The sequence below is a fragment of the Macaca fascicularis genome, chromosome 1 (genome assembly GCF_037993035.2).
Source record: "Macaca fascicularis isolate 582-1 chromosome 1, T2T-MFA8v1.1".
NCBI lineage: Eukaryota > Metazoa > Chordata > Mammalia > Primates > Cercopithecidae > Macaca > Macaca fascicularis.
The window spans coordinates 159985856-159999115 of NC_088375.1; the positions used below are offsets into that span (position 1 = coordinate 159985856).

Genomic DNA, 13260 nt, shown 5'->3' on the forward strand with positions numbered 1-13260 from the left:
TTTAGTTAGGAACTTATAACAAGAAAAATAAGTCCCAAACAAAATCGTATCTTTATTTACTGAGCACATTATTATTTTGATACATGACAAATAACATCAGTAGGGATACCAAGAATAATGCTCTATCCTGGCCTAGCCTTCAAATCTAGCAGAGGATACCAAGAAATAAACAATTACATATTATGTGATGAGATAGTAACTCAGGGTCTTATGGGGTAGGAGGTGGGGAGCGGGATTGGAAGGCAACACAGCACACCAGGACATATCAGAGAATGTTTCCTAAGAGAAGAGATGCTTATACACCACAGATATTATCTGCTGGCTGGCAGGTGAAGGAAGGGCCTTCACAGTTGGGGCACCACGTTGTATTCTGAACATGAGAGACAGCAGGTAAGTTTGAGTTACCAGAGTTTAGGGTATGTCATGAGAGGCTAAAGACTCTGCTGAAGGAGCCCTTACTTTCCCATCAGGCGTCCTCTGTGAAGCCCTTTGTGACAACTGGAGCTGGTGGCCTCCTTCTCTGTGCGGCCATGACTTTTTGCATATTTCTCTTGTTGACTTTCCCCATTCACTTTACTTGTTGATGTGTGATTTCCATACTTGTCTGTGGAATAATTAAAATCAGGATGATTTTCTAGGTCTTATCATGAGACTTACAAAAGAGTAGGGACTCAATACATGTTTATTAAATACATACATGAATGACTGGCAGGCTGCATGAGTGAATGATTATGCACTGTTTGGGGAGAAAGTAAAGAATTGCCTTGGTTATCAAACAACCCCTTGTAAAACCTTATTGGTTTTATTTTTGCATTTTAGGTTACTTGCAGCATATAATAGCCTTATGGATAAACACCTGGCTGGGTATTTTAACAATACAAGGATAAGGCGTCATCTCTTAAGATCAGGACTGGTAAGTTTTGGTTTACTTTCCAACAACCTTCTTGCTTCATGAAGTCCAATAATTCCCTACCTTTTCAGGCTTTCTCTTTGAGTGACATCTTCCACTTCCCTTCATTTTAGAAAAATTTCTTTCTTTCCAAAGTTTTGATTTATGTATTTGAGGTTGTTTGAGAAGATAGGAAGGCAGGTCACAATGACTGCTAAGAAAACTTATAAATCATTGAGGAAAAGGCCCTGAGAGTTTCCAACAGCCTATTTCAATTGTTTGTTTATTCATTCATTCAACACATATTTACTGAACACATTGTATGAGCTAGAAACTGTTAGGAATTGAAGATAGAGAAGATTTTACTGTCATCTTCGGAAAAAATATTGCTTTTGATATTCACGGAATATGGTGTGGAAGACATGTACATTTCAACATTCCCCCCACATTTAAAAGCAAATTATTTCCTGTGATGGTTTATTGATAATATTAGTGTATTTCATTAGCTTCACAACTGTTCTTTCCACAAAATTTCTATTCCTCTAAATGTATACAATGTCAAACCTTTTTAAAATGTTACGGTATTCCATGGAAAGAAAGAGATGTGGTTATAGAAAGTGTTAGCTGTTTACCTTCTTAAAACACAATGGGTTTCCTTAACTATTGTTGCCATGGTGTTGAAAGAGCACGTATTGCATTTCTAATCGTTGTTTCTGTGCTTGGCACTCTAGCTGATAGATCTCAGAGAGCTTGCTTTTCTCCTCCTGAGGCTTTGTTATCAGACAGACCTGGCTGAAACCGAGCTTGCCATTTATAAGCCATAGAATCTTGAGTAAATCACTTTCTTAACTTTTTCAGCCCCAGCTTCCTCAGTTGTAAAATGAGAATGATGGCACGCAGCGCTCAGAATTGTGGCAGTTAGAGATGTGCAATAAATGGGTGTTGTAATTATTGTTACTATTAACATCACTTCTTTGGATAACAGTCTGTGAGTTTTGCGTACAAATGAGAAGGACTTTGTATTTACTTATCAGCATCATTAACAAGCACTTATTGAACACTGGTTGTATGCATGGCAATTCAAATAAGAAAGATGCAGCCCTTTCTCTAGAGGTTCAAATATAGCCTCTCAGCTAGCAGTGTTCAGGGACACCTGGAATCCTGATAGAATATGCAAATATGAGAGCCCTGCCGCAGACTTAATTGAATCAGAAGCTCTGGTAAGGGGCCTATCAGTTTTTCAACAAGCTCTGCAGGTGGTTCTGATGCAGGGTCAAGTTTAAGCACCTTTGCCCTATAAGAGCTTCCACTCTAGTTGGGGAGCTCAGACATAGTCGCACAAAGACTGTAAGTGGATTATCTGTAATTCCAAGCACACTTTCTATAGGTACATCTCTTTCTTCCATTGGAAAATGTATTTGCAAAAAAAGATTACCAGTAACCCATCACTTGTAGCACAACTCTGGTTGATCTCAATACTCCAGTGTGTTGCAACAGTAGTGGTAAAAAAATATAGTTAGCAGAATTAAGAAAAATATGTGTCTTGCATGAAAGAGGGGAGAGAGCTTAAATAAGTGGAAAAGAAGAAGGTGAACAATCCATATGGGTAACGCTCTTTGTTTACAGGGGATAGAGAACAATACAACACATCAACAAATATGCCCACAGGAAGAATTAAAGAAAAGGAAAATAAGTAAATCCACAACAAAAATGGTCACTCCTGGGACTTGCAATGATGCCAGTTGAGACCAATATTGAATATCTTCTATGTATGCTACCGCATAATGTGTAAAATTCTGAATCAAAACAACAAATTAAATTACATTTTGGGCTGGAGAGTGGAAGAAAAAAAAGCAGTAGGAAAACAAAGTAATGAAACCAATTATTTTTAAAACAAACTGATGAGCTCCTCTGTAGCTACCATGTTTCCCATCAAAGTATTTCCTGCGAGATCATCAGTCCTATGATCACTGCTCCTGGTCATTGTTTCAAGGTAATACCCCACCCTGTTCCTCCAGGAAAGTGTTCAAAAGAGAAATGAAAAGAACACCTGGGTTCCATCAAGGGAAAATTGTTACTGTGATGAAAATCTTGTTTTAAACGTCAAGTGTACCACCTGTGTGTGTTTTCACAATGAAGGGTATATGAGACTTCCTTTCTCCTTTTTGCCTCATGAAATATGCATTAAAAGTGAAAGTTTATCAACATAGTGATATATTCTTTTAGGCTTAAAAGCTACTGCTGCTTTCTCTCCCTCTTTCTCCCCTCTCCTCTTTTTTCTCTCTCCCTCCCTCCCCGCCTCCCCAAGGCCTCTCTCTCTCTCTCTCTCTGTCTCTCTGTGTGTGTATGTGTGTGTGTGTGTGTGTGCTTGTCTGTCTTCTCCACCCTCCAGCCTCTCTTTTTTGGAAACTAACATCACATTTTCTATTTTATATTTCTATGTATGTTTTATTTATTCATGACAGATCACAAGAAGTGGAAGAATACTTTCTGAAAAAGAATATAAACTAAATATTATGAAGCGGGATCATCAAAAATATATCCGGGAGTGCTTAGCCCAGGCAATTTTTCATAAAGTTCTTGATATGGAGGTATAAATATATACTTATTTTTTATTTTATTTTTTTCTACTTCCACATCAATGAAGAGATGGAGGTATAAATCTTTACTATTTTCTTTGTAATTGATATTGTCTAATGTGGTAATTAATAATGCTTTTGTACCTAGAAAAAGAGATATTCTTTCTGCGTTTCATTAAAAAAGAAAATGAAACAAAGAAATACTCAATATCTCTCTGGGCATCCAGGAGCCAGAAGTCTAGCGTAAGCTTTTCTCCATTTCAGTTGGAGAAAAATATGGACATCATTATATATTTTGTGATATTTAATTTTCCAAATGTAGATTTTTTCATTCACAATGGCTACTCTAAAACATACCAGCCCTCACCATCTGTACCTCAATTTCCATTTGCTGAAAAAAGTGACATCTGTTTAAATATCAGTAATTCCATTGCCATGAATTATTTCAGATCTGTTATTCTTTTAAGGCTCTGAAGCTCAGCCGTATGTTACATTTCAAGGAATAGGCATTTTAACATCTGCTGTCCCTTCTACCGTAGGCCACGCTGGTCAACATAGATGCACAAACCAAGCATCAACAATATATTTTTTTAATCTGACAGGGCATCTTAGTGGGATATCTAGCTAATTTGATAAATTATTTCAGCCTTGCTCCATGGAACTTGAAGTTTCAAGCATCAACACCATTTTAATCTCTGTGAAAAAGCATGTCGCTTCTTGGCTTGACCATACAAGCAGTAAATCAGAAAGCTTGGCTCGTAAAACCATTGACCTGTGAGTGCAGTAAACATTTATGAACAACTGTAGAATCATCAGTAAACCAATATTAAGTCTAGTGCCACTGAAAATATTTATTATTATGCTGCATTAGGTAGATGAAGTGTTCACTTAAGATGTGTATGATCTGTTCATTTAGGAATTTACTTTGTGCTTCATATCATGACCGTGAATTACATAGAATTGTTGTTTGTGGCCCTAAATTCTTGCTTATAAAAGTATTAGCTGTAATTTTTCTGTGAAAACAATAAATAGTACAGCATAAAATTAACACCTTGTTTCAAATTTACCCCACAGGCACTGAGTTCTCTGTTAGCCTTAATCCTTGAAGTCTAGTTTTCCAAAATCTCACTTAACACATTCTGACACATCATAACTGTAGAATATGCTATTATTTAAATCTTTGTGGATTCCTAGTTCTGAATAAATATTTTAGATAAATGTTAATATGTAATATATTAAATAATTGTTACATAACAGAATAAATCATATATAAATATAATAGAGCAAACTATCTTTAAATTGTCACATTTGTCTCACATTTAGTTTATGCTGATGCTCCTTGCTAATACTGCCATATTCACATTCATGCATTCACTCATGCAACAAGCCATAATTGCAGGCTACCATGTGCCAGTATGAGGCTTTGTGTTGAAGCTGCAAGGTAGGATTAAAAAAAATACTGTAGAATGTGACTAAGTGCTAGAGGAGAGGAACAAATAGAGTGAGCTCAGAAAAGAAGAGAAGGATGACTTTTCTCTGTGGGAGTCAGAGGAAGCTGAACAGAGGCCTTGCTGTTTGAAGACTGAGTGAGGGTTCCTGTGAAAACGTGGAAAAGGTGTTCTAGACCTCAGAAGTTACAGAGGTGTGAAAGGACATAGTAGATGGAAAGGAACCCTCACTGAGGCCAGACTGCACAGTGGGTTAGTTGGCAAGAGTGGCAAGAAGTGACACTCTCCCACAAGTTGGTACCCAGTCTCTGGAGAGCCTTAAATTCTCAAGTAAGTTTGGGGTGTAGGTGATGAGGCGATGAAATGTTTTTCAGCAGGGGAGTAAAAGAAATGAGCAGAGCTTTTTAGAAAGATTATGTTGCTAAAAATGTGGAAGATGGATTAATGAGCTGGAAAAGATTGGAGGTGGGAGGTCAATTAGGAAGCTATTGCCGAAGGGTGTAGGCTAATAGCAGTAGTGGTAGTGCTGGGAGATGCAGCTGTCTACAGAGAAGCTGAAGTGGGAGAAAGATTTAAGCGGACTGAATGCGAAGGAGTGAGGGAGAAGAAAGAGCTCAGAAGAAAGAGTTTCTCACCTGGTTGGAGGTATGTGCACTGCAGGAGATCAAGAACAACAGCATGAGCTGAAAAGGAACCTTCAAGTGGTCACAAACATGCCTGTTAGAATGGTGTCCTGGAAGCGGGAAGATTTTCACAAGCTGCAGAATGGTTAAAAATGATGAGCACTGGGGAAACAAAGGGAAATTAGGTTTGACCCAGAAGACAAAAACATTGGTGGACTTGGCAAAAGTAGTTTCAGCAGTAGGGAAGTGGCAAGTCAGTCGATGTGGATGACTACAGTGAGTTGGGGATAAATGGAAGGTGGAAAAAGGTTGATAGTGAGTTGAACAGTTTGATAATAAGTGGGTAGGAGATCAGAGGAAGAGAGAGAGGAAAGAGAAGTGTTAAGAAGAGGATTGATGATAGGAAATTATTGAGTCTGCAGGGCTCCTAAGGCAGTAGGAGGGAACCAAGAACAGAGGGGAAACATTTTTTCAAAGGGCCAATGAATAAAACACTCTCAAATATGTCTAATTAATTTCAATTTGCCTTTTAAACGGATTATTTTTACGTGAGGCTTATTTTTAAATTATAGAATAATATATTACAAAAACTTGGGGGGAAAAGCATAAAAAAGGAAAATAATTACATACAATTCCTCCTTCAGAGACAACTGCTGTTAACATCCATTTCTTTCTAGTCTCTTTTCTATTCATATTTTTACCTTAGTAAACTCATACTATGTTGTGACAGGGACAACAAGGTTTTGTGAAAAAACAAGCAAAAAACAGGAAGTTAGTGTCAGATAGGCCAAGGCTGAAATTACAGCTCCTCCACTGGCTGGGTGTATGACCTGGGGCAAGTTCATTATCCTCTGCCTCAGTGTCTTTGTTTGTAAAATAGGGTGGCTTGGCAATTAGAGTTGTTCAAGAAGAAATAATGTATGTGAAGCATCTTCCTAGCACAGGAACAGACACACAATAAGAGCTTGATAAATTAAATTGTATTTCTGTGAAATTCTGTATCCTGCTTTTATCCTGCATTAGGTGCATTGTCCATCTTTTTAAACAGAATCTGTATGAACCTTATTTAATGATCTGTATGAACCATTATTTAAATGATCAATTATATTTTATTCCATCATATGGATGTGCCAGAAATATAACCATTCTTTTTATAGTTTATATTGTTTCTGCATTTTCTTTTACCTTAAAGAAAAAGGAAAAAAAAATTTTTCAGATAGCATCTTTGTGCATAAGACATTTTAAAAAATTACTTAGATTTCCCACAGGTTCAGAAGTGAAATTTAAGGGTTAAAGGTTATGAACACTTTTAACTGCCTAATATATGTTGAAAATTGAATTTCCAAATAGTTGCACCAATTTATATTCCCACTTGTGCACTGATGCAGATGATTCTTCTCCATTTCAATGACAAGAGGGGTAATTGAGAATATAGTTAGCTGTTGGAATTATTTTTCTCTAAACTGGTCATTGCTATAACCGATATGATTCTCTCCTTTATTCTTCCTGTATGCTTAGCGTTACCATCAGCTTGAAATAAAAAAGAAATTGGAGACCTTAGCTAGGAAGGAGCGAATCCAGATGTTTAAGGTAAGGAGTTATATAACTGTCTTTTACTTCATAGTATTATTTTATGATTTAAAAAAACAAAAAAATACAGTGAAACTATGATTCCAGTTCCCTGGGACACTTTACTTTTGGGTAAAACATAGTTGAAGTCAATGATGGTTCAACCAAGCCTAAACCTTAGCCATCACTATTACAGAAGATTGTGACAAAAATAGGAGCTGTTTGTACAAAATAAATTGTAATGAGGCACAAACCTTTCAAAGACAAACTTGAAAATATTCCTGAAATTTCGCTTTTATATATTCTTGTGATAGAGGGCAAGGGATTTTTGTTTGTGTCTTAAGAAGGTAAAAATGGATGGTAATGTTTCCAACCTGATGGTAAAAAGGGCTTTTTAAGAATGATACTATGACACATTTTCATTTGAATGTGACGTTGGAAATATATGGTGGAAAGGATCCTCATTAGCAAAAGAAAGCATGATAAAATGTAGATTTTGTAAAAGGCATTTTAAAATTCCTTGTTTTCTATTTTTAAATATATCTTCTTTGCAGTGAACTCAGGAAATATAAACTTGAATCAAGAGATGAGATATTCAGTTAAATTCAAGATTTCCATTTAGGTTGGCAGTTTTACTCAATTTCTGAAGTCATTCGTAATCACATGTTGTTCTTAATTTTCTGTGTACTGTGGTATTACAAATATGCAGCCTCAGATACGTTTCACGAACTGACGAATATTTGTAAAGCTTCTGTAGAATAACTTGTCATAAAAGACAGTAATTTTTCACCCTTGCCTGATGGACTCAGGTCTATTTTATTAGGGTGAGAAGATAATTTTGTTACAAAAATGTTTTCAAATGACAGAGGATGGGTCAGTTTTTCAAGATCAAAGAGTTCGTGTGTAGAGATTTGTGGTTAATCCAGCTTTGCCAATATTGCCCGACATCAAGGACTAAGTCATAGATTCTATAATTTATCTGCTGAAATGTTGATGGAGAAAATGTGGTTACTGGAAAAAAGAGTCACTCACACTGCATGAAGCAGGAAAAGTTGCTATGTGTTATTCACCCTTGTCCAGGTAGCCAGACCCGCTAAAGGAAGTACATGGGCATATTGTAGCATTGTCAGAGATTTGCTACCCTTGTGCCTCTTCATATGATTTTTATTTGAACAATTTTCACTTTATTACTGAATTTGGCACAAGATATATTTTAGCTCTCATTTTTTAAAACATGGGACACTTTTTGCCTAATGGAATTATTCATTTTCTAAGATAGAAAAGTACTATTTTCTGGTAGTCTACTGATCACAGTAGTAAAGTTCATTATGCCTTTTGTAGTGATCTGCTTAAAATTAACAAATATTATTACTAAAATGGAGGATACACTGCTTTTGCAGTTATTTCTTTGAGCACAACTAAAGTCGACTCAATTTCTTGCCTTTTACCACCACACCTAACTCCTTAACAAAAGTAACTCTTGGAAGAAACGAGAAAGAATTTCTTTAGTCATATAGTATTTCGTACATGTCATGCATAATCTAACCTAGATTACTAACTGTGTATCTATTTGCTAAATTGCTTTCTTATTCTAGGGAGAGCACACAAGAAGGTCTGTTGAAAATAACATGCCAATCCTATCTCCCCACCCACCAGCCGGCCCAAAGACTAATCGTGGCCATAGTGTTCTGATTGATGAAGGACATTCCAGTCCATTAGCACTGGTGAGTAATATTAAACACTTTGTCATGCAGTATCCCAGCTAATTAATTTATTATTTCTTATTCTCAGAAAGGATACTCTCTGGGAGCATGTCTGCATAATCCCTGCCAGTCCTACTGAATGAAAATATAGTCTTGTATCTATTCAACTGTGTCTCTTCTGAATGTCTCACTTCCAGTAAATATCACTACTGCCAAATCAATTTTGCTCATGAATGCTAGATTAGTTTTCTGGAAGTCCTGATTACTTATGTTACTTATATACCCAAATACTTTCCCTGGCCTGAGAAAAGCTCAGACTCTCAGGTGACATTTAAGACCTTAAACCATATGACCTCAAATTAGCTATTCCAAATTTTTTTCTGCATGATTACTCTTCAGCATCCTTCAATGCAGCAAAATGGGACCACTATACATATTCTATATTTTCTCACCTCTGGATTTTGTTCTTGCTGTTCCTCTACTTCCACCTTATCTGTATATATTCAATGGTTCCATATAGCATATTGGGCTAAATACTAACATTTGAGCTTCTTTTATTAAAAGTCTGCACACATACTCTAAGATAAAAATAATTAAATGTACAGAAATTCTATCCAAAGAAACTAAACAGTGATATTTTATTCCAGTTTGATTCTTTTCTAATCTAAAGGTGGTGTTTGCCTGAGGAAAGGTAAAGTACCTTGAAATAATATAGATACAGGAGAAGATTTGTAAAACATTTGCTGGGGGTTGGTGGTTTAAGTTGTAAATGAATTGCTTGATTATATCTTTATTCTTGCTTCGTGTAGCCTAATATATTTCCTTGTTAGCATGTACTTTTTCTGAATTGCAAAATATTTATGGAGAAATTGCGATGCTTTCACAGATTGTTGAAGTAGGTTCATCACATATAGTGTTAAGCTTTGACATTTTTCAAAGGGTAAATATGTTTTGACATTTCTTGATGAACAGCTCAAATGATGAAAAGCAACCGTCTTTCCTTTGTTGTCACCCTATTTCCAGGTTTGATTTGAATATATATGTATACAAATTCTTTTATTGGATGGCAAATTCACTAGACTCTCAAAAGCTTAACCTGAGTGAAACAAAAGAAACAATCACGTGCTGTTTCCTGTCTTCCCACCTGTTTCAGACAGGAAAAATCCTTGAAAGGCTTTCTTTTCAATTTTCCAGCTGAACACCCTCAATAAATAGTTTATGATACATCCAGCAGATCTTAATGTGGTAGGAGTGAAAAAGTAATTTTAAAATTACAGGAAACACTGACACCAGCTTCAAAAACCTTTCTCTCTGGTAAGCCAGGATTCTTCACGTGGCCCGCCCTGATGGTGCTTTTGCACCGTGATACCTATTGTGATCTTGGAATTAAATAGTTCCCATTTTACAGAAATCCAAATCTCCCTCCCTTTTTTTTCCAATCTGGATACATATTCTTTAAATTTGACTTATGATCTCCAAGTGTCCCTGAGATAAAGATAATAATCCTTTTGAGATATTGCCATTGATTTTTTTTTCTTTTTTAAACTTTTTTAAGTCAATAAGAAAATCATCCAACACAATGTTTGTGCCCTTGGTAACCTAAACTTTCAAAATAGTATACAGATTTTTAGCTGTACCACTCCCATTAAAACTATGGAAAATCATTTCAGCTAATTCTGCATATGCTTGGAACATTCACCCCTACTGATCTACTAAGAATTAGAAATGCTCAGCTAAGCTGAGTAATCACCAGGTAGTTAATTTCAATTCCTATTCTGGTATGGTTTTCAGAATGTTAAGCTACAATGCCATATTTATTCCAAGAAAATATATTACACACAATTTAAAATATAACGAATTTAAGGTGGCTTCTGATGTGAACTACAACAATTTGTAGCTCACAGCTGTTAGTTAATGGTGCAGATTTGTTTTTAGAGATAAATGTAATCAGTTAAACATTTGACTACCACATTCATCTAACTGAATGATATCTATATGCAAATGTAGAGAAGTAAAATTTAGAGCACAGCAGCCAATAGATCATGTTCTAGTTTGCAGTAAACTGTTCTCTTAAATTTCTACAATAGATTTTTCAAGTTTTTGTGTTCAGTTGGATTATTTGACAGGAGAGATCCTTGAGGCATGTTTGTTTTACAAAGTTCAAAAGAATTCTTTTAGGTGATCTGATTCCTTTGTTCAGAAACGTCTATTCTAATTTCTCTTTTTGGGTTTTAAGACCTTTTACCTTTTGGACCATATAGGCTTATTTTTTTGTTTCTTTAAACCAAATGCTGCTTTAGTCAATTCACTTGGCTTCTCATATTGGTTGTGATATAGGTTTGTGTATGGAAACCATAAATATAATAACATTGGCATAAACGAAAGGGTCTCCTCCCCATCTCAGCATATACATGAGTCTCAGCTGGCATGCTATCTTAACTCTATGAAGTCATCAAAAGTCCAGACTCCTTTTGTGTTGCTGATCTGCCAGACTTAGGGTATCGCTTTTATCCATAAAAGCCAAGATGGCATATCACCATTTGGATATTTCAGCCAGAGGGAAGGGTAAAGTGAGAGCACATATCTTCTCTCTAACCACATGACCTGAAAGTCTCATGTGTCACTTCTGCTCACATCTTATTAGCCAAAACTGAGGCATACATCTACACAGAATAGCAAGGGATGCTGGGAAATATCATCTTTATTCATAGTAACCATGTTCCCAGTGAAAAAAAGAAAACAGATATTGGGGAATATTATCTTTGCTACTCTTTTCAGGTCTTGCTCACAACCAGCTCTCTTCCTGGTTGGATGTTCAAATTTATCCTTCTTCTCTGCTTATCCACTTTCTTCTCTTGTTTACCATTTGGATAAAATCCAACTGCTTTTGTGGAACTTTAAGTTGTATTAGCCTCCTCGGCTTACCCTAAACGTTCTAAGAACTTTTACTTCTAAGTTATGGTCTCAGGTATTTTATTGTCTGTTTGGCAGTATTTGTGTGGTTCATTTGACACTAGTTGTTTTGTGTTGCCATTAGATGTTAAAAAATACTTTTTATGTTCTCACGGTTTCTATGGTGGAAATCCAATAAATGCTGACTTAACAAAATCAGAGATTTAGCAACATATGGCATGCTTCTTAAGCCTAATTTCTAAGGCTGGTTTTTGGTAGTAGGAGCTGCCTTATCATCATTTTTTAAAGTATTTACATACACTTTTCCAGAGCTGAATATTTGTTGTTCACCATTCTTTAAAGTCAATGTATTAAATGCTTTTCATTAGTCACTTATATACCATCCTTCTCATCCTCCTACCTAAATATGTATGTACTGTTCTTGATAGGCTTTCTACTATTTTATTGCATTAGAACAACTGGGTCAAAAGTCATGTATTCTACTTTTGACACATTGCTAATCTTTTTTTTTTCTTTTTTTTCTAAGACAGCATCCCACTCTGTGGCCCAGGCTGAAAGTGTAGTGGCACAGTCCCAGCTCACTGCTGCCTCGACCTGCCTGGGCTCAGGTGACTTCCCACCTCAGACTCCGAGTAGCTGGTGCACAGCACCACACCCAGCTAATTTTTGGATTTTTTGTAGAGACAAGGTTTCACTGTGTTGCCCAGGCCAATCTCCAACTCCTGGGCTCAAGTGTTGTACCCACCTTGTCCTCCCAAAGTGTTGGGATTATAGGTGTGAGCCGCTGCACCCAGCCACATTGCTAGTCTTTATACTAAACTAACAATATTCTTTCAATGCCCCCAGAGGCACTTCTAATGCATTATACTAGCACTTCTGGCATTTGCTGCAGTACATTCTTGATTAGAAAATGCATCAATCAGTGGCTCAGCAGGAGACAGATGGCTCAAACAAACAGTGTAATTAGAAAGTGTTTAATAAACTATTTGCAAAGAAGTAGGCAGGGCTAAGGAAATCCAACTACGGATGCTAAGCATGCTAGGGTCAGCATGTCAGAAGCCACAGCACCCAGGCGTAATGGGGGAACAGAGGAATTGGATACCAGAACCAGCTGCTAGTACCTGTAACTGAGAGAGGGCTTCCCAGAAGGAGCTGTGGACTTTGGTAGAGGGACCTACCTGGCCCATTATGACCCTGCAGGGTGAGTCAAGGAGAAGAAAGACCCTAATCTCATCTCCTGCTAGTGCCTCTCACTGGTGGACTCCAGCTGCAATCCTGAGGTTAGTGAGTGTAGTCCCGAAAGGAGTGACCCCCAAAGTCTAGGTCAGGCCAGAGAAGGTGAACGGTAGATCTAGAGAGACAAATGGAAAATATGTAGCATAGAAAACATATCCAATTCTATATACATTTTCCAAAGTTGCCAGTTACATTTTTTTTATTTTTGTTTTCCTAGTATTTCAAGGATGCCGTTGAATAAATTGTAATGCATTTCCTTTCCTCTTTTGTTTGAATTATACTGTCGCTTTTACTTCAGCA

General features: G+C 36.6%; 1 protein-coding gene across 6 annotated transcripts in view; it reads left to right on the top strand.

The window, feature by feature from the left end:
• The window catches only part of ERICH3 (glutamate rich 3), a 110800-nt gene that overhangs the window by 21500 nt on the left and 76040 nt on the right, over positions 1-13260 (top strand). For all 6 annotated transcript variants that reach the window (XM_005543006.5, XM_005543007.5, XM_045368744.3 and 3 more), the window contains exons 2-5: positions 820-913; positions 3355-3480; positions 7058-7129; positions 8704-8832. In XM_005543006.5, the coding sequence (XP_005543063.3) occupies positions 820-913; positions 3355-3480; positions 7058-7129; positions 8704-8832 (421 nt within the window). The remainder of the gene's footprint in view (positions 1-819; positions 914-3354; positions 3481-7057; positions 7130-8703; positions 8833-13260) is intronic.